Source organism: Vicia villosa, linkage group LG7 (assembly GCF_029867415.1).
Source record: "Vicia villosa cultivar HV-30 ecotype Madison, WI linkage group LG7, Vvil1.0, whole genome shotgun sequence".
In the NCBI taxonomy this organism is placed as follows: domain Eukaryota; kingdom Viridiplantae; phylum Streptophyta; class Magnoliopsida; order Fabales; family Fabaceae; genus Vicia; species Vicia villosa.
The window spans coordinates 92,767,434-92,789,996 of NC_081186.1; the positions used below are offsets into that span (position 1 = coordinate 92,767,434).

A 22,563-nucleotide genomic window follows, 5' to 3' on the forward strand; every position below is an offset into this window, starting at 1 on the left:
TTGAGTGTGCGTGTGTGTGGTCTAGCATTAAAAACGCTTGGATCTTAAAAATGTGCTTCTTTCAAGACATATCTTGCAAATTGCATGCGAGTTCTTTTTCTAAAAACTTACAAACAAACTTTAACTATTACCTTACAGCTAATACTTTTTCTAAAAAAAACTTCAATATGAAAATCATCTTTCTATCTTATAATGGTATGCGTGTTACATGCGAGTTCTTTTCTAATAACTTAAAAACAAACTCTACTTATTGCTTTCTTGGCTTTTTCAATATAGAAAACTCAGTTTACTATTATTAGACCCACACACTGTTCTGATCTACATATTATAGACTAATTATCAATACTCCAACAAGATAAAATGTAACTCAAATAAGCCAACAAATCAGCACATACATTGATGGTTTTGTATTTATTTTGCAAGTTGCACTTGCATTATTATCCTTTCATACATTGAAGAAATTATAGAAAAAATACAGCTTTTCAACAGCAATTGTAACATACTTAGTGATATTATTTCAACATTATCTTAGGGTTTGACAAAATCACGTGATTTGATTTCGTTAAAGTTCAAAAATACAACATTTAACAAAATCAATGATTCATCGTGATTCTGTCAATTCTGTTAATCCAGACACGCACTTAACCAGAAGGTTTATACAACTCAAGGACCTTCTTCCACGACGGTCTACTACTTATATCATCCCACCAAGCACTAACATGTTTCCTATCTTTAATCAAATACCCTTTCCCCATATTGTTAACAATATAATCAGTGAAAGGAAGGTGACTCATATCTGCAAGACTAAAAAAATCACCAGCCAAATACTTGCTCTTTGAAAGCCTCTCTTCATAGATGTCCAACACCTTCACAAGCTTTGCTTCACTCTCTTCAATTACCTTAGGATCTGGAGTCTTGTTAGCTGCTAGTGCAGGAAACAAAACATGAACGGTCAAGTTGTATGCTGGTGGGTTATAGCTGTGTGCTTCAACTTCTAACCATTGTTCTATAAGACCTTTCTCTTCTATTGTTTTTCCTAGTAACTCAACTCCTTGAGATCTGTATTTTTCTGCATAGTATCGTATTATAGCTCGAGATTCTGCACAAGCAAATGAAAACATTAAAAATCGGTCCGTAAAACCTAGTTCATCTTGAAAATTTCGATATTATCAGGTCAGAGTCAGACATCTTGTCTCAAGTTCGAATATGAGACCAGATTTCACAACATAAATTTCTAGTGGTTATTATCACTTGTAAGGATATAAAATTTGTTAGTCTATAGCAAGACATTTTGTCTCAGGTTCGAATCCGCGACCAGATATCATAGCATGAGTTTCTAGTAGTTATTATCATTATCATTGACAAAGATATAAAATTCATCTTGCAAATATCAATATTGTTAGTCTAGAACCAAACATCTTGTCTGAGTTTCAAATCCAATACTAGACCTTACAACATAAATTTTTAGTGGTTATTATCACCGAAAAAATATAAAGTTTATCTTATAATATCAATATTGTTAACTTAAAAGACGGACATCTTGTCTCAGGTACGAACCCGAGACTAGATCTCGCTACATGAATTTTTCGTGGTTATTATCATCGACAAAAATATATTAGTTTAATTAGAAAAGTAGAATGTGGGATTAAGATGTTTAACCATAAAGGGTATAATCTCCATCTTGAATTACAGGAACAGTTCCAAAAGGCTGCATGATCAACAAAGAACATGAGTCAGAAAATGAAGAATCAAATAAAAATATTTTTATATACTTATAGTAAGTTTAAGAAAGATGAAAGGAAAATAGAACCTGTAATTTGAGGTACTGAGGATCTTTGTGTTCATCGTTTAAGACATTAACAGGGACAACCTCAAATTCTATTTCCTTCTCAATCAAACAAACTAGAACCCGTTTGGCTGAGGCACAATGGGGACCATACACCTTCACTACCATGGTTTACTTTTTCTCAGAAAAGAAAATGCTTCAATTAGAGAGAAGAAGAATTATAAAAGCTTTTAGTTCGTTCACTTGATATTTATAGACAATAAGTTATAGAGGCCATGCCGATATTGACACTGTTATTCATCATAATTATTTTTATGATAAAAAAAAATTATAATTATTTTTGTATAAAGATAACGGCAATCAATAACTCAACATCTATCCGATCAAACTAAAAAAATTTAAAGCTAAATTTTTTTATAAGATTTTAATGCGACATCGACCGTGAAAATGTAGTAGGCTAAAATCTTGAACAAACAAACAAAGCTGAGGTGGGTCGGTGGAATCATGGGACCAAAGAATATGTGAGAATGATCTACACACAATTTTTTAATAAAAATTTGCTTCATATAGTTAATAGATTAATTATCAATTTGAATTTACTCAGTGACTAATATTTTCTTTAAACACTTCTCCCCTATTTGTGTGATTGTGCCATCTCCATTTTATTGAAATTTTACAAGGTACAATTTTTTTAAGGTGAATATTAGGGTATTTTTTAATTTAGTTGAGTATCTTTATATTTAGTGCTGGAAATGAGACGAGTCGAGTCGAATTCGTCTTATTTCGGCTCAACTTATTAAGAATTGACTCAGCTCAAATATTAGTTCGAGTTGTCACGAATTTTTCCCAGCTCAAACTCGACTCGTTAAAAATTCACAAACAATTAAGTTCAACTCATTTATTTTACAGCTCATGAACCTAACGAGTCGAACTATGTATAGTTTGAGTTCAGCTCATTTAGTTAACGAACTTAATTTTTAACTTATATTCAGCTCATTTGGTTCATGAACCTAGTTCGACGATTTAATTATTAAACCGAGTTCTGAACTATTTTTGAGTTGGTTCTGTTCATTCAATCTATTCAATATAATTTAATATTACGTCACTTTTTTAAAATTTTAAACTAAATTAAAATTTTAATACAATTTATATTAAAAATATCGATATCCAAGTACTAGGAAATTTACATTTTTTAATGGTTTTCCAAAATAAATAAATAAACGCATAAAATAAGAGGTAGGTTGTTTCTGTACCTATCAAAATTTTATTATGAAAATATTGAAATATACAATTTTCCCATAAAATGACACACCTTTCATTATGCGATGATTAATAGTGAAACAATTTTTTGAATAGCAATATGATAAAGAAAGAATTGATATTGTTGAGATGTAATTCAGATTTAAGTGGTTTGAATTTAACTTGCATTGAATATTCGTTTGCATTTAAGTTTAATTTGGTTTAAATTTAGTTGTATGTCTATAAATTGAAGTTGCATTATTACTCATTTGTAACAGAAATGAGTTTGAGAATAAAAGTTAGTTATAGATTTATTTTTTTTCTTTCAACAATTTTTTTTTATCTTCATCTTCATCTTTATTTTCTTATGCATCAATAAAGGTGTAAACTCTAACACTTGATATCCAAAGCTTCGATTCCGTTCTTAGGGAAACACGTGTGTACGTGAGGCATGTGATTGATTTTGTCCATCAAATTCACACTAAATTAAAGATCAAATTCGAAGAAGAATGACATTTCTTAATTCTTAAGAATTAGGAAACACGATTGTTGGTGAGAATTGATTGATTTGCACAAGAACGAAGATGAACGGCGGAAACAGTAGCTTGAACCCAAAACTTTCAGTATTCGACAGAAAAAATTGAAATCAGTAGTCGATTCAAATGTGTGTGTTGTTTGGAGATCAAGATGTTTTTGATCTTGCCCATGACAGTTACACGCCGGTTGTAGAAGATGAAACAGACGCGCTAAAGAAACGTGCAACGTAAAATGAGGAAGAATGACAGTTGCTCCTCAATTTGATTACATAGTTGTAGCCATATAACACTATAAAGATACCAATACCATGAGAATTGAAGAGCTTTAGAGTAGTTTAGAGGCACAAGAATTATGTCTGACTGAAAAGAACTCTGAAAGGGAAATAGAATAGGCTATGAAGGCTACTTTTGTCAAGAAGAACAAAAAGCAAGCATGGTCTAAGAACAATAAAAAGAATGGTGGTGGTGTTCAGAAGTCTGAATCCTCTAATCCAGATGAGAAAAAACATAAAAATGTTCATAAAAGAAAGGAGTTAATAAGAGAAAGGTTCGGTTCAGTGCTACAATTATAAAAGGTTTGACCACTTTGTTGTTGATTGGTGGTCAAATAAAGAAAGAAAGGATAAAGAAGCCAACATAGTTAGAGGAAATTCTAAGGATGAAACTGTATTATTGATGACATCTGAGAATGAAGATGTAAAAATGATAGACTGATGGTATATAGACACTTCCTGTTCAAATCACCTAACTGAAAACAAGCAATGATTGGTTGATTTTGACTTAGATAGAAAAATCATAATCAAATGGTTGATGATGAATATCTGAATCCGCATCTCTGTATTTAATGTCTTTATAAAGATATTAACTAAATTGTCTTGAGGGACGATTATGAGATATCTGTAAGATATTTGGTATGATAATCCTGGATATCTTCAAGAATCGTGTTTGTTCACTTTCCGAACAAAGTATTTCGACCCTATTCTTTGTCTGGGTTCACGAAATCTTTGCGGGGATAATTCTTGAAGAACGATCTGTTTCTGACAATGAAGAACAAATCAGAATGTAGAGAGGAAGTGAGTAATTTCGTATACCAAATTGAGACCAAAAGACTCCTTATATAGGAGACCAATAATAGAGACGAAAGGACACACCTTTTCGGAAACAGTTATGTCTGTTGGAACAGGTGCAACTATTCAAACCGAATTGTTATGTCCGTTGGGAAAGGGTGCAACTATTCAAACGAAATTTTTGCTCGGGGCGCTGCCAGCGGGACCCCAGCCAGGGGCGCTGCCCCTTGGACCCCGGCAGGGCGCTGCCCCGCACCCCGCCAGGGGCTCCGCCCCTTGGACCCCGACGGGGCGCTGCCCCGCACCCCGCCAGGGGCTACGCCCCTTGGAACCCCGTTTCTATTACTCATATTCAATTACACGTTTGGCTCGACGAGCGTGCACTCCGCACTACCCTAACTCGTTTCAAACTTAACGCATAATTGCATTGGCCTATAGTAAATCACATTACTACCAAAATGCATTGATGATACTAAAATCACCAACAAACTCCCCCCATTTTAGTATAATCCTTGATTTTACTTTACAGGTATAACGATCAAACAAACGCATAGAAGAAAATGTCTTACGATTGAATTTTCATCTTAGTACAAATACACATTCCAAATATTCGAAAATCGGGGTGTCATAATGATTGAACCCGTCAATCCATTTGAATATCTAAAGATATAGTACACATATGTTTCTTACAATACTCTACTATTCATACTTGACACTTTACAAGCCATGTGTCCTTATCCATTAGTAAGCATATAGGAAGCCAAGTCCAAGCTTCTTGAAGCGGCAAAACTTCATGCTCACATAGGTGATCCTTTTAATCTTGTACCTGCATTCACAATTTTTCAAAAGAACCATTAAGAAGATATACTTCAACCTACCCATCACTTGCAGGTCTGAGCACATACCTTGGGAAGATAAACACAATTGCTCCAATCTTTAACTATGATCTTTCCACATTGAATTCTGCTTCTAACATTGTATTAGAAGGGAATTGGGTATACCATAACTAATAGATTTAAATGGACTTTAATCCCATCCCAATTACCGACTTCTTTACTAAGTCTCTTGCTAACCCCTTCGTCAAGTGGTCAGCTAAGTTTTGTTGCGACCGAACAAACTCAATAGATATCACCCCATTCATGATTAATTCCCTAATCATACTATGTCTAATACCCAAATGTCTAGACTTTCCATTGTATATTTGACTGTATGCTTTAGCCAGTGTGGCACTACTATCACAACGGATTGAAATTGGTGATATCGGTTTAGGCCATATCGGAATCTCATATACCAAGTTCCTTAGCCATTCTGCTTCTTTACCAGCAGCAGCTAATGCTACAAACTCAGATTCCATTGTTGAACTAGTTATACATGTTTGCTTTTTGGAAGCCCATGAGATGGCACCTCCCCCAAGCAAGAACACCCATCCACTTGTAGAGGATGAATCTTCAACATTATTTATCCAACTAGCATCCGTATAACCTTCTAACACCGAAGGAAATCCCATATATGACAATCCATAATTCATAGTACCCTTTAAGTACTTGAATACCCTAGTTATTGCATGCCAATGATGTTTACTAGGATTACTAGTAAATCTGCTCAACTTTCCAACCGCATAAGCAATATCCGGTCTAGTGCTAATCATAGCATACATCAAAGAGCCTATAGCTCTTGAGTATTCGAGTTGATCCACAGGTTTACCTGTATTTGGCATAAGCTTTTCTCCTGGATCCATGGGAGTACTTACCGGAGAACAATTTTCATAATTGAATTTCTTGAGTATTTTCTCAATGTAATGAGATTGCGTAATTACAATCCCCTTATTCTCCCGTTTAATCTTAATACCAAGAATAACGTCCGCTTCTCCCATATCCTTCATGGAGAACTTTGATGACAAGAAAACCTTTGTTTTATCAACTTGACTTTGGTCGGTGCCAAAGATCAACATGTCATCAACATATAGACAAATAAAAACTCCTTTACCGGATATATCAAATTTGCTATATACACATTTGTCAGCTTGGTTTAGAATGAAACCATTAGACAAAACAACCTCATCAAACTTTTGATGCCACTGCTTCGGAGCTTGTTTCAGCCCATACAACGACTTAACTAGCCTACAAACTTTATGCTCATTACCAGGCATTACAAAACCTTCAGGTTGCTTCATGTACACTTCTTCTTCCAAATCACCATTCAGAAATGCTGTTTTGACATCCATTTGATGAATCACTAGATTATGAATAGCCGCCAAGGCAATCAACAATCTAATAGTAGTGATACGGGCAACCGGAGCAGCGGGACCCCAGCCAGGGGCGCTGCCCCTTGGACCCCGGCAGGGCGCTGCCCCACACCCCGCCAGGGGCTCCGCCCCTTGGACCCCGACGGGGCGCTGCCCCGCACCCCGCCAGGGGCTACGCCCCTTGGAACCCCGTTTCTATTACTCATATTCAATTACACGTTTGGCTCGACGAGCGTGCACTCCGCACTACCCTAACTCGTTTCAAACTTAACGCATAATTGCATTGGCCTATAGTAAATCACATTACTACCAAAATGCATTGATGATACTAAAATCACCAACAATATCTACTAAACTATCTTACGGACGGTTATGTGTTTGTTTGTCGCGTGTATTTTAGGTTTATTTTTAAGTTTTTTCGATTATTGGATTGGATTGGTATATTTTAATATTATTTTGGGTTAATAGATTTTTAATAGGTTTATCCTTGAAACATTTTTTGTTTTGAATATTTTTAATAATATTACATTAGATTTTTCAAAAACAAACTCGTAGTCATAGATATGAAGAAACCATCATATTCTTTCTTTATTCAATGTAGTTAATTTTTGGAACTGCTTCTTATCTTTGCTAACTCACATGTGGTGGTGGTTAACGATATGATTAAGTGTTAGTATGATAGGAAAAAGGACTAGTTGACACGAAATTGGTTGGAAGAGCGTTGTAAATACGTAATGTAAATAAGAATAGGAAAGAAAGAGACAATGTCATGACAATTTTAATTCTAATCCTAGTTATTTTAGATGATGCTATCTTAGTAGACGATCATCATTCTAATTTTTTTTCTTCAAATTTTAGATGATTATATAAATAAACAACGGCACCACATATTATTGAATTTTTGTGAACTTCCAATAAGTGCCGGATTATCATAAAACTAACAGCAGAAAGAAATATGTCACAAGTAAAAAATAAATTATAAAGGATATTAAAATGAATTAGAAATTAAAAAATTAAAATTTTATTAATTAAATAATATAATATTTTAAGTTTTAAAAATTTGAATGTGTAATTTTAAGATGAATATTTGTATATATCTTATTCTTTAGCATTTGTAATAAAGGCACAAGTTAGTATTAATTTTATTTTAAAGAGTAAATATATTAAAGACCAAAATGATAGTAGTTTTTAAATACAAAACTAGTTTGCTATAGAAATATTTTAAATGGTTTTTATTCTGTTAAAAAAATTATTTCATAATAGTTCGTAAGAGCTAACTCAACAAATAAATTTCGATATTGTTAGATCTAAAGACAAATTTTAGATTTGAACATGACATCATAGTTGTGTGTGATTTAGTTTGGTGGGGATTACTATTTCATCTACTCATTAAATATATATGAAGTTAGGGTTATTATGGATATTTATGTTTGAATTGTGCAAGAATGAAAATAAAGAGATGGGTCATTGTGAGGAGGAAATATTTGTATTGGGTCAAATACTCACATAAAATTCAAACAAATGAGAGATAAATCACATATTCATCCAAAATTTTAAGAGAATAAGTGAACGAGTCCTCTCACTTATAAAGTGTTCAACTTTCAATTTTTCAAGCAATGTGGGACTTACAACTCACACTTATTTTTCAACAATCTCTCTCAAGTGTGATTCCATCCACTATGCTTCCCCTCAAGCGGGAGCTCTTTCATCCACACGTTTGTACCGCTGTTGACAAACACCCTTACTCGTCATGGGCATTACAAATGGGACACGCCGCCTGACCACCACCATTTCAAGAAAACTTTCGATACAAGAAGTTGGTCCTTTACTCGAATTAGACTCTGATACCACCGATAGATTATCATGAGGGAAAAGCATTTACATTGAGTTATACAGTCACTTAAATGTTAAAGACTCGCCCAAACAACTGAGAGAGACATCACATATTCACCAAAAACTTTAAGGTAATAGGTGAACGAGTCCTCTCACTTATAAAATGCTCAACTTTCATTTTTTTAAGTAATGTTGGACTTACAACTCACACTTATTTCTCAACACAAAAACGGTATAACTTGTTGATCAATGCTATCTTATGATTACATCAAAGTTTATTGTACACCCTAACTAATTAATTGTATATGTGATCATTGGTTTGTTAAGTTAGATGGTTAGTTGGTTAACTATTAGCTAAGATTAACCAATAGTACCTATTTGCTTGTCTATGAAGTGGCAATTAAGTTATAATGTCTCATTCCCTATTAGAATAAATCAATAATAATCAATTTATTCTACAATATTTCTCTCTCAATTCTCTCTCTTTCATGGGCTTCTTGAGTCGCAAGGTAACTAGCAATACTTGATTGTAATATCCAACATCTTAGTATCTAAGGGTTTTACATGATTGAAGGAAAGTCTCAATCTTTCAAGAAGTTAGAGAGAGATATTGTGAAAGAAACAATACATGGTGTAAATGGGGCATTTCATTCTAACCTGACCATTCTTGATAGGAAACATTGGGATAGGTTAGTTAGGTAAATGATTGTGACATTTTTAGTTCATGAGATGTATGAACAAGTAACCAATGGTGTGAAATCAATGTATGCAAATCCATCAGAGGCATAGAGGAAAACATAGAAGGATGTAAAGACAAAAGATAACGAGATTTTGTAGTTTATCCATTGCCGTGTCGATGCTAAAGTGTTTGAGAAGATTGTTGAATTTGCAAATTCAAATAGTGATTTGGATATCCTTATGAAGAGCTATGGAGGTAAAGCGAAAGTCAAGAAAATGAAGCTTCAAACCATGGGGAATCACGACCCCATGGTCATTACTGTTAGGTGTGAGGAATGAGAGATTAAAAGAATTCTCATAGACCAAAGAAATTCTACTGATATTCTATACTGAGATGTGCTTGAAAGACTGCTTCAACCTAGATAATCTAAAGCCCTTTAAAGGCTTGCTAATTGGATTTTACGGGGAGTAGGTGCAAGGGAAATGCTACATCACACTAAAGACCACCTTTGAAGAGCACAATCAAGCCAAAAAATTAGCGTCAAGTATTTGGTTATCGATGCCCACTCTTCTTACAATATGATAATAGGGCAGTCGATTTTTAATCAGCTGAGTACCGCTTTGTCTACTTTGTATTTATTTATGAAGTAACTGCTCTCTGACGAACGCCTAAGAGTTATCCAAGGAAATCAAGAAATTGTCAGAAAATGTAATGTAGAGAGTCTCAAATTGAAAAGTATATGCATTCTATGCGCGAAAGCCAGAAAAATGAACTCAGGAATAAAACCACCAGAAAAATCTAGCAAAGGTGAGAAGGCTCCCCCTTAAATCGGTGAGAAGATTAAAAATTATAAGTTAAAGAAAAATGCTCTAGGGCTCCACTTTCTCTACTGTCATTCGTTGTTTTTTTTATTATCAATTAATTGCTTTATTATGGTTGTTTTGAAAAACAAATTCATAGATATGGAGAAACCATTATGTTCTTTCTTTTTGCATTATAGACGATTTTTGGAAATGCGTCTTATCTTTGTTAACTCACATGTGGTGGTGGTTATCTTTATCTATGATTAAGGATAATACGATAAAAAGAGGACTAATCAACATGAAATTGGTTAGAAGAGTTGGAAATACGCAATGAAAATAATAGGAAAGAAAGAGACTATTTTATCTCGACATTTCAAATTCTAACCCTTATTTTGGATCTTATTTTAGATGATCACTATCTTATTAGACGATAATAATTCTAATTTCTTTTCAAATTTTCGATGACTATCTATAAATAGTACAGCACCACATGTTATTGGATTTTTGTGATCTTCCTATAAGTGGAGGATTTTATCATGAAAGTAACAACAGAAAGAAGTCAAATCACACCTAAAAAAACAGATTTTATTTTAAGGTATTTGATAAGTGCCAAAATTTACTTATTTTGTGTATGTAAATAGTGACACTTATCGATACTTTTGTTAATATCGTTTGAGTAATTCCCCGTTTTGTGTATAAATACGTATACTTTGTGAATAGTTGTATTTTCATATACTTTTATACCATTTGATAGTATTTCTTTTGTTTTTATAGGTATTCATGTTTATTGGAGCCTTGAGGAATAAAGTGTCAAAGGCACAACTTCGATTTTGCAGTTTTGGTGCAAGCCCGCTTAGCCACCATCAAGCGGACTTCCATACGCTCAAAATAAGGATGACCAAAATCATTATTTTGGTTTCCATTCATTCATTATTGGATAGAGCATTGAATAAGATTTCCAACGCTTCGAACCGGGCGCAAATTGGAGTTACGGTTCTCGAGTTATGGCGAAAACAAAATCTAGTTTTTAGCAGACTCCGCTAAGCGGACTCTGTGCCGCTAAGCGGACCTGCGAATTTTCAGACTTGTTAAAAAGGGGAAAAATCACATTTTTAGGTTATGAGTTGGGTATTTTTGAGTCCCAACACCATCAACTTCATTCTTAGAGTAGGATTGGCTTAGAAAACAACACCGGATCATGCACTTTGAAGATCGGAGGTGTATTTCTCATCAACCGGAGCTGACAACCCGCGAGATGTTTGGTTTATCTCTTCTATTCTCTGTGTATTTCTTTGTGTTGGGTTTGTTTGTATAGTTACTCGAATCTTATGTATATTTACCGATTATAATGTTATGTTTAACTTGCTTTACAAATCTGTGTTGATGTTATTCTGGATTTTTGCTCTATGCTGGGGATTTGGGTTGCTTTAGAGATAAACTTCTTGAATCCTTATCTAGGATGATAATCTGTTGGTTCTGAACTCTAGAGATAGATTTAGAGCTAGCATTCACTGTGGGTATCTGTACTTAATGCTTTCGTATTTGAGCGGCGTGCGAGAGATTGCCGACGCGAGAATACAGATGTTCTCGCGACTTCGCGTTAGAGGTAACCTTAGTTGTGAGATAATCTCGTTTGTGCTCCAGAGATGGACGCTTATGTGAGAGATAAGTGATGGCATAGATGAGTATCGTAGGTTGAGTATAACGGGTTGGTAAGTGTATGTTTGTGAAGAGTGAATATATTTACATTCCTGATAAGTTATTTCTCTTCTAAGAATGTGTTTATTCTTTTCCTGTCTATATCTTTGTTTACTTTTTGCTCATTCAATTCAAAGTTCGAAATCGTAGAAACTGTTGAATGGCATCTCTCCATCTCTGAGGACGATAATTCCCGGATCAATATTTCCAAATCTTTTTTGTTGTTTGCCCTATACTGCATTCAACAGTATTATAAATTAGAAATTAAAAATTTTAAAATATTAGAATTTTATTTATCAAATAATTATATTAATATTTTGAGTTTTAAAAAATTGAATGTGTAATTTTTAAGATGAATATTTGTATATATTTGATTCTTTAGCATATGTTATAAAGGCACAAGTTAGTATTAATTTTATTTTAACGAGTAAATATTAAAGACTAAAATAGTAGTATCATTATTCAATTTTAATGTCACATTTTTTCTTTGTATTTAGTATTTGTCATTTGATTTGGGTGATTTTCTAAAGGTTTATGACTTATTATTAAGTTTTTGATAATGTTATGACTTGTAGTTAAGGTGGTTTTGGATATGAGATAATGATTATATAATAATAATTTTGTGTTACCGTCTATTAGAAAAGAATTTATCATCTTAACTTTAAATGAATTCGATTATTTAATTTTTTTGAGTTTGTGTTTGATTATGGCGTGTATATTAAAAATTTGTTTATATTTTATAGATGTTATTTTTAAAGATTTTATAATATTATTTATATGTCAATTAATATTCTTTTTATATATATTAGATCAAGTATCATGCGATCAGACCAATGATTCATTGGTATCACCAATGATCAAGTATCTTGGCTGAACTGGTCACCGATCTGGATTTTAAAACATTAAGTTTGACATTATGTCTTTAGGGTTGGAAATAGGTCAGGGCAGTGCTTAGAAAGCCTGAGTCTGACCTACGATAAATTTAAAAGGTCTGAGTTTGACATATAACCTATTATAAGCTTATTTTTTTGGTATGGTCTGACATTTTTAAAAGTCTGATATGTCCTAAAAGCCTATTTAAAAGTCTGCTTTTCATTAAGGTTTTCAAATAGTCCATTTTACCTATGAAGGCTTATAGGTCAGTCTATATATGCATATATAAGCCGATTTATTTAACCTATTTTCTAACGTATATTCATATATAGGCCGATCTATTTAGTCTATTTTTAATATATATGAATATCTATAAGGTTTTATAGGTTTTTTTAATAGCCTAAGTCTCACCTATTTATTTAAATAGACTTTAAAAAAAATTTAAACCTAACATTTTTATTACATAAATCTGACATGTCATAACCTTAAATAAGCTAGACTACATACCCCAATAGATCAGTCTGACTTACTCCCACCCATATACGTGTTGAACACATGACCTAACACTTATGTGTTTACTTTGGGGTATTATTATTTCATGGGTCTTGCTAACGAGTGTCCTCAGGACACTCTTTAAACATGCTAAATAAAAATATATTCTTTATAAAAGTCATGATTTCAATTTCCAATACATTTTCAATCATTGATTACACGTATTTTTAAAAAAACTTACTACTTTAACAACTTAAAAAGTGTCCTAAAGGTACTAGTTAACATTTCCTTTATTTCATTTACAGATTAAAAAAATTGTTACAAAAATTAAGGTGAGTTGAAGGATTTTAAATTTTTAATAAATTTGAAGTTAGAGTTATTTTGGATATTATTTTTAAATATTTTGTGTTTGAAGGGTGTAACCATGAAAATAAAGAACAACTTGTTGATCAATGTTATCCTATGATAGACCTAGGAAAAGTTTCCTACTTCCTAGGAATGGAGTTTCTTAAGACACCAAAAGGCTGAACCCATCATCAAGCCAAGTATGATGCAGAGATTCTAAGAAATTTTGAGATCCTCTACACCAATTATATAGTGACACCTGCAGAGACAATGTCAAATCTCATTGAGGACAAGGATGATGAAGTTGTGGATCTTACTATATTTAGGAAATTGATTATTGCATTGAGGTATATATGCCAAAATAAACTTGACATTTGCTTTTATGTTAGAGTGGTAAGAAAATTCATGACAAATCCATTGAAACGCATGTGCTAGCTTCCGAAAGAGTCTTGAGGTACATCAATGGAACTATCCATTATGTTATAGTTTTATCAAGTTGTGAAAGTGAGAATGATGTGGGATAGTTAGCTGCATCCCAGTTGCAATCTCTCATGAATGGGTTGAAGGTGAAAATCAATATTGCAGTCAAGTTAAAGAGAAATAAAATAACAAGTCAGTCATGAATCTAACAAGAAATTTCATTTTCCATTGGAAAATCAAGTACATTGAGACAAGGATTCATTACCTTATAAATCAAGTTAATAAAGAGAAGCTTATAGTGGAGTATTTCCCTACTCAAGATCAATTGGAAGATTTGCTCCCCAAATATAACAAAAGAGACAAAATTCTAAAGTTTAGGAGAAAATTGGAATCATTATATTTGATTAGTTAGCTTAAGATTAGAGAATTTCTTCACCCACCTCCCAATCTTCTTGGCCACCTCCGGTGAATTTACCACAATACCCCTTGTTTCGGAAGTTCATTTCCGAAACTGTACTTTTTTTCTTGAAAAAGGTGTTTTCGGAAATGAACTTCCGAAAACGTGTTTTTTTTAATATAAAATATTGATTTCGGAGATGCATCTCCGAAATAAAGAGACTTTTTCAGAAAATGTGGTGTTTCGGAAGTTCATCTCCGAACGCACCCCCCTGGGAAATTCGGAAATGAACTTCCGAAAATATGTCTGGACAGAATAAAACGAAAAACAACAACAATTCGCTTTATTTAATCGGGTGAAGATTACAACGATAATATTACATAAAATTAAAGTTACATATTGTTCAACACGGGTAAGTGGGGATGAGAGAGTGGTGGGGAGAAAAAAAAGACTTCCAACGAAAATTAAAGTTACAATTCGCTTTATTTAATCGGGTGAAGATTACAACGATAATATTATCATCTTAGTTTTTGGAAGTGGTAACCCGGGCCGGAACATATGACGGAGGAGGTGGATGTCCGGAGGAAGAAGAACCGGAGGTACGTCCACCGCGACACAAAGGAGCCAATCAATGTAAGCTATAGTTTATCATTATCATCAGGGGACGTCATTACAAAAAATTGGGAAAAAAATCTTATTATTTTTAATCTTGATTTTTTAGAAATGACGTCCCCAGATGATAATGATAAACTATAGCTTACATTGATTAGCTCATTTGTCTCGCGGTGGACGTACCTCCGGTTCTTCTTCCTCCGGACATCCACCTCCTCCGTCATATGTTCCAGCCCCGGTTACCACTTCCAAAAACTAAGATGATAAATCCAATACAAAAACATTATTCGATACAATCCGAAATCAGAACAAAACAAGACACGTCAAACAAGACAAAAGCATGTTATTCTGCCCGACGAGCGTTACAAAATACACATCAAACAAAATAAAAACACGTTGTTCTTCCCGACGAGCGAACTCCTCCGAATGAAGATAATTATACCAATCCTCATCCCACTCAGTATCAGAACCATCAGCGTTGATCACGCCTGAAGGCTGCGAAGCAGAACCAGTCAAAAGCTTCTTCTTCTCCTTCTTCTCCTTCACCTCCTTCACCTCCTTCACCTCTTTCACCTCTTTCACCTCCTTCTTTGAAGAACCCTTTCTTCCCTTAGCGTCAGTCCTGCGTGCTGGTTGGTTGCCTGACATGTTCCTGTAAACAATTGAAATTGATTAATATGAGAGACAAAATAAAAAACAAAAAAATTTGAACTTCTGATACATTTCGGAAGTTCATTTCCGAAAACTGGGATGGAGGTGTTTTCGAAAATGAACTTCCGAAACACCCCTGCGATGGGATTTTCTGCAACTTCCATGGCAGGCCCCTAAACCAAACTTCAAAACAAATCAAAATGCTTCTAAACAACCTAAATACTACTAACAACCTAACCATATATCATTTATACAATTAAAACCCTAAATAACATGCATTTGAATAATAGATCTAAAAATTTCAAAACTTACAAAGTGTTAGGATTGAGGGCTTTTGAATGTTGCTTAGCAGTGTGATTGGAGCCTTGATGGAGCTTTGGAATTCTGTTTGCACAAATTTTCGCCTTTGCCACTTTTTGTTTTGATTTAGGGTAAATGATTGGGGGAGGGGGAGTGTTTTGATAAATCTGCAGAAATCGCAGTATTTCGGAAGTGAACTTCCGAAATAATTGTTTCGGAAATGAACTTCCGAAGTAAGTCAATTTTTTTAAAAAAACACGCTTTCGGAAATGAACTTCCGAAGTAGGGGTAGTTTTGGTTTTTCGCAGGAGGTGACCACCCATAAGGAGGTGGGTAAAGAAATTTTCTAAGATTAAGGAGTGTTGATTAATGGAATCCTAGGACCGCATCAAAGTTTAAAGTGCAACCTAACTATCTAGGTGTTTTTTTTGGTTATTAGTTTGTTAAATTAGATGATTAAAAGTACGTTAAAACTAACTAACTTTACTAGTTACTTGCTCAACAAGTAAACCAATTTGGAAGTGGAGATTGAGTTATAAAGACATATTCCTTATTGTATTATAATAATACATCAACCATAATACAATTTATTCTACGATTTTTCTCTCTCAATTCTCTCCCTTTCCTGTGTTGCTTGAGTTGCAAGGCAACTTGCACTTGGTTTTAGTCCAACATAACTAGCATACTTTACCCAAAATTATTTCAGAAGTTCATTAACTGAAATTCAAGTATTAAGGAAGTATTTTATTGGTGAATTCTCATTTCACCTCCCACGTCTCAAATTGCCAATATTGCATTTTACTAGAAGGATTCATTTGGACACTATTTTCTTTTTGAAGGATTCTTCTGGGACTTACTAATTACTATATACAAAAACCGTGTCCTTCTCCTTTCTCTTTCCATCAATTTAAAATTCTATATTTCGCCTATGTTTAAATGGATGGAGGAATTGTACACCCATCACTTGACATGTTATATTGCTCATCGGGCATGACGGATGTCATGCAATTTTCAGATAATTCATTAACTTTTAACATACTACATTTGTCTCTTAATTTTATGTCAGTTTTAGGAAAATCTGATCTTTAAATTTAAGTCATTTTGAATTTGAAATATTAAATATATCTTTTATTATTATTATTATTACTAGTTTTTTTTAGGAGATAAAGAATCCCAAACAATTATACCAAAAAAGTATTTCAGTAATACCGAATTACCTATCTATACACAAGGTAATAAAAAAAAATCTATAATCAAAATATATACTTTAAATGTACTTCTACTTTTTTAGTATAGGTGAAAATCAGAAATGAACCTATACTATTGTGATTGAAAATTGGCCTTTATAATCTCAACTCATAATGATCTTGATTATGAATTCAGGTGAAGCCTTTTTGCCACATAGCTTGGTGAAATGAGTATCACTCCTCTAACTGTGGATGATTGTTGCTGAGCATCACTCCTCAATATCCTCAAATACAACTGGTTTTGCAAATGCGAGTTTCCTGTAAATCGAAAATAACAAATTAAATCGACATTATATAAACACTCATATAATATGAATCAACTACCAGCAAATATAATACATCGAACAGCAACACTCAGCTATGCAAACTGAAATGACAAAAGCAGTAGGTTTGTCACACTCATACATGTCGTCAAGCAAACAGGCGTTCTTTGATCATCTTTTATCGTCACAGCATGCTAAACTTGTGTTAAATTTGTATTCAACTTAAATGAGCAGATGTAGAATAGCATGAATATTTTAGCGATACCTTTGAGAGAGATGTTTCTCCTCAGATAATGCCTTATTCAGCCTCTCTTCAAAGGGTGTTGCATGCCACTTAACTTTCTGATCCTGTAAACAATCAGTACAACTAAGATGAGCAATATTTAGTTTAAAAAATCTTTCGAATAAGGTGTAATGAGTACAAGTCATACCTCCTTGTACTTCTTTGTTGTGTTGGGTATTCCATTGACTTCGTGCGCCTTAGGAGAAGCAAGATGAGAATCCTCATCTTCATTCAATTCAGCAGGAACCGCCCCAATACTAGGCGTGTCAGCAGATTTCAGGATCTCAAAATCAGAAGCAGACTCCATTTCACCGTTTCCCGCATGTTCTAACCAAGAAGATAAACTTGCTTCCAGCTTATGATCTTGCTCGACACCCAGCTCACTTGAATCGTGCTCAGGGTTAAGACCTTGCACTTCAAGTAACTTGGTCAGCAGGAGATTCTCACCAGCGTTGCAATTTGTATAGACTAATTGTGACCGAACACGATGCTTACCATCGCATAGCCCATCTAATGAGGCAGGGTACACGGTTCCAGGTGTTTGCAGCTCGTCAGATAACTTCAATGGCGTAGGATAAGGTGATCGATTACTTGGCATTTGGCTATTGGGTGACTTGTTTTTTTGCACATGACCATCAACTGGCGGGCTTTGATAAGATACTAGATCATTCTCAGATTCAAAGCGCACCGATTTGTTCTTCTTCTGAGCCTCTGTGCCTGTCCAAGCTTCATTCTTTCTAATCTTATATGCAGTTTGAGGACTCCTAGTCCAACTCCCTTCCACATAGTCAGGAGAGTCATATTGAGTGTCCTGGGCCTTGAAGACAAAGCTGCAAAAGAAATTAAACTAAGATCTCAGGTTATACTTCTATAACTTCTATGTAATTTCAAAAAATAGACAAATTTTAACTACCAAAAAAATACATCTCTACCACTCAGTGAAGATACAATACAATATATCCATTTCAAAAATACCAATATGAAAAAGGACAGGGGAACAGTTTAAAGGGCACCTGCTAGGTGTGTGCTCAAAAGAATCAACATCCAGCTGAAGTTTCTCGGCAGAAGTATTGGGAAGCCAGGAATGAAACCTTGAAGGTTCGCTATCGCAAGCGGGTGACACTTTCAATTTCGTGGATGTTTTGCGAATTTCAGGAGGCGTTCCTGATATCACACCACAAGCTTGAAGAAACTTTGCCTGCAAAATATGTTACAAGCACTTTAAAAATGAAACTATGATGTTGTATAGGTAGTTAGATACAACTTTAGGCAATGCATAACAACATATATAACGTGAGGATAGCTTTTCCTGAAAAAAAAAACATGACATTGCAATGACTTATAACTTGTCAGTTAACATATATGTACATATCAGTTAACATATTCATTTACCCAAGTTGAAGCCAGGGTTTTATTTTAAATAAAGGTACATAACACAGGATGCAATTTGAGCTACGACATAACTCATAATGGTTTTTTATGTTATCGAAACCGCAATGCAACTACAATTGAAGTCGCATTGTCTGTGATTGAAGTCTCATTGAAACTTCAATGCAACTACAATTGAAGTCACACTGTCTGCAATTGAAGTCTCATAAACACTGCAATGCAACTAGTATTGCAGTCGCATTGTCGGCAATAGAAGTCTCATCGAAACTGCAATGAACTGCACTCAAAGTCGCGCTGTCTGCAATTGAAGTCTCATCGAAACTGCAAGGCAACTACGATCGAAGTCACGTTGTCTACAATTGAAGTCTCATCAACCTTATATCATAGATTTCGACACACAACTATAATTTGAGCTACAACATAACTCATAACAGTTTTGATGTCATCGAAACTCCAATGCAACTACAATCGAAATCACATTCTCTACAATCAAAATCTCATCGACCTTGTATCATCGATTTCAAGACAAACTTCAACTATTACTACAACAGCTAATCAAAATCATTCTAACAAAAAACCTTTACAAAAATTGCTATACCTCATCGTTCAGAGAAACCTCATCAGCAGCATTCCTAGCTGAATTTCCTTTCTCTTCTGATATATCAAAACATAAATCAGCATATAACAACAAAGAAACCTAAAAATAAAAAAGCGTAACAGAGAAATACCTTTCGATAACAAAGAGCACAAACGATTCTCCGATATCACCGCATCCTGATTCACAAAATCAACATTACAAAATCAACAACTAATTTCGATCATAAACCTAACATTCATCTCACATTTCCACATACACATACAAAACCTCGAATACATTTTCTTGAAAATTTCTTGAGAGAGAAAGAGTTACCGTTGTTGTGGAGCGAGAAGGTGCGGTGGAAACAAGAAGAGGTTCAGGGAGGTGATGACGACTCTCTCTGAATCCGAAGAAGCACCTCATGGCAGCTTGAACGGAACGGAAGAAGAATCGGAGGAGAAAACCTAATCCACGCTTGACGAAGGTCAACATTTCACGATGATTTTCTGAAGCTTTCTTTGTTCGTTTCGAAATGTGAATTGAAAATGGAGCTGAGAATGAGAAAGAGCGCGTTATGTGTGAATAATGGGGTTATGTTATGTTATAGCACTGGTTTTTGGATATTTTTGAAATTTGAAGTTTGAGAGGGGAAATTAAATTTATGACTGTGATCTTTTTTTCTTCATGATATATGATATAGTAACGTTTTATTTGATTTTTTTTAATTAATCAGTAAAAAAACTCTGACTTAGCATTATAAAATATATACGTTTAGTTTTAATATAAAGACGAGTTATATAACAATTTAAAATAAAAGATTATATAGAACAATTTAAAAAGTGATACGATTTGTTATTAATTAAGTTCAATTTATTCACTTTGAACTTGAAGAGGAAAAATAAAAAGGCAAACGGTAAAAGAGAACTTTTTATATGATCGTTTGGTTTTGCCCTTTTCATAAAGAAGGGGCATTAGATCAATAGACTGAATTAGATATGGCAAAATGGATTACACTATTCTCTTCAAGCTACTAATTTTTGTAATTTCTTGATGATATGTTATATAGTAACATCATATTTGGATTTTTTTAAATAATTAATCCATAATAAAAACTCGACATTACATACGGAATATACGATATTATATATTTGCCTAAGTCTTCAGAATTAATCTCTCAAGTAGTGCCCTCTTAATTTTTCAATTGTCACACTTTATGGAGATGACCTTAGAATCATCGTTATATGAGTGTGAATGTATGCAGCGTCATCATGGGACTTCCAGCTCACCCAAATCATAATTGTTAGACGAGCCTTTGATGCTTAGAATTTGGCGAGCATGTATTTTACGGGTGGAATTGGTCTCTCCTCCCTTAAAATAAATCCTCATGCAATGGTATTGAGAGTATGATGTACGACTTTGTTGTCGCCCCCGTGCACTCGATTATTTGCCTTTTTGATAGTTAGGATTTCGTGAGTGTATCTTTTGCGGGTGGAACTAGTCTGTCCTCCACTAAAAAAAATCCTCATGCGATAGTATTGAGAGTATGGCGTACAACTCCGTCGTTGCGTCCTCTTCTCGGTTCTTTGCCTTTTCTAGACCCAAGGGTCCGATAAGCATCTCACCCATGTGAGTCAGATCCTCCAAGTATTTGCATAAAATCACCCTTAACATACTTCTTCAAGTGACCTTTTTTAATCAGACGTTATATATCCTTCTTGAGTTGATAGTAGTCCCTCGTATGGTGCCCATCGACCTTGTAGAACTTGCACCATTTACTAGGCTTGGGCTCAATGACATCCAAATTGGGAGCTGGCAATTGTCGAATATCATGCATGTGGAGGACTTATTGTCATATCAACTCACGACTAGTGTATGGAGGTCTGAAGTTCTCCACAAGTTTTATGCTACGCTTAAAAGTTATCCTGCCTCTATTGGGCGAGGTGTAATGGCTCTTCTCAAATTGATGTGAATTGTTAGGACTAAAGGAGCATTCTTTTGCATCTATAGCCTTCTTTTCACCATTGTTTTACTCTATCTTTATATAACATTTTGCATGTGTCACTACCTCAGCCAAGGAAGTTGTTAGCCTTTGGGCACGGGATTTTAGTGTCCCACTCTTAAATGCTCCTACAAACATTTTCTGTTTAGAATGAATGGCCTTTATTATCACCTCATTAAAATGTGTGAGGTAATCCCTCAAAGATTCAAATGAACCTTGGCAAATGTTGAAAAGGCTGGTGGTGGCCATCTTTCTATGTCCCTTGCTACGAACTGGTGGACTAATTTTTCACCAAGTCTTGATAGATGGTGATGGAGAGTCGGGGCATGCCCATGTACCACCTTAGGGCCGCATCTGCGAAGGTGCCATAAAATAACTTGCACTTCAAGGAACCAGAAGCCCCAATAATCGCCACTTACATGTTAATGGAGGCGATATGCTCATATGGGTCGTTGCACCATCAAACTTAATAAACAAGGGAGGCTTGATGTTTTATGGCACCAAATCCTCCTATTTCATCAAAGGAGGTTAGGGGTCTAGTATTTCAACCTCTTCAGTAGGATCAACCTCTTGCTAGCGTTGTTGGAAGTAGAGGATGTTATCCTTAAATGTTTGATTCTGACGATGTAAATCGGCAACTCACGTCTCTGCCATGACGTCCTCCTCGTTGTTAGAGTCACTATTGGTTAGAGTTTCCACCTACCTGCCTACTATGATGGATAGAGGAATGAAATCTATTTTTGTTTTTGAATTTAATTGGAATGTATAAAGAAATTTTATTCGTGATTGATAATGTATTTCAAATGAGTTTAATTGGAATACATCGACG

The 22,563-nt window shown here is 34.4% G+C and overlaps 2 protein-coding genes across 2 annotated transcripts; both read right to left on the reverse strand.

Annotated features, from left to right (window-relative positions):
• Positions 1 to 384: 384 nt before the first annotated feature.
• Positions 385 to 2,017, reverse strand: LOC131615863 (glutathione S-transferase F9-like). Its single transcript, XM_058887032.1, has 3 exons — positions 1,811 to 2,017; positions 1,660 to 1,708; positions 385 to 1,099 (listed from the first exon to the last, which is right to left on the reverse strand). The coding sequence occupies exons 1-3, from the start codon at positions 1,952 to 1,954 to the stop codon at positions 642 to 644; spliced, it is 651 nt and encodes a 216-aa protein (XP_058743015.1). The 5' UTR covers positions 1,955 to 2,017; the 3' UTR covers positions 385 to 641.
• Positions 2,018 to 17,133: 15,116 nt separating this feature from the next.
• Positions 17,134 to 20,348, reverse strand: LOC131617843 (protein JASON-like). The gene is made up of 7 exons (XM_058889096.1): positions 20,069 to 20,348; positions 19,887 to 19,932; positions 19,757 to 19,812; positions 18,783 to 18,967; positions 17,918 to 18,599; positions 17,752 to 17,834; positions 17,134 to 17,481 (listed from the first exon to the last, which is right to left on the reverse strand). Exons 1-7 carry the CDS (start codon positions 20,225 to 20,227, stop codon positions 17,433 to 17,435), a joined length of 1,260 nt encoding a protein of 419 aa, XP_058745079.1. The 5' UTR covers positions 20,228 to 20,348; the 3' UTR covers positions 17,134 to 17,432.
• Positions 20,349 to 22,563: the final 2,215 nt, after the last annotated feature.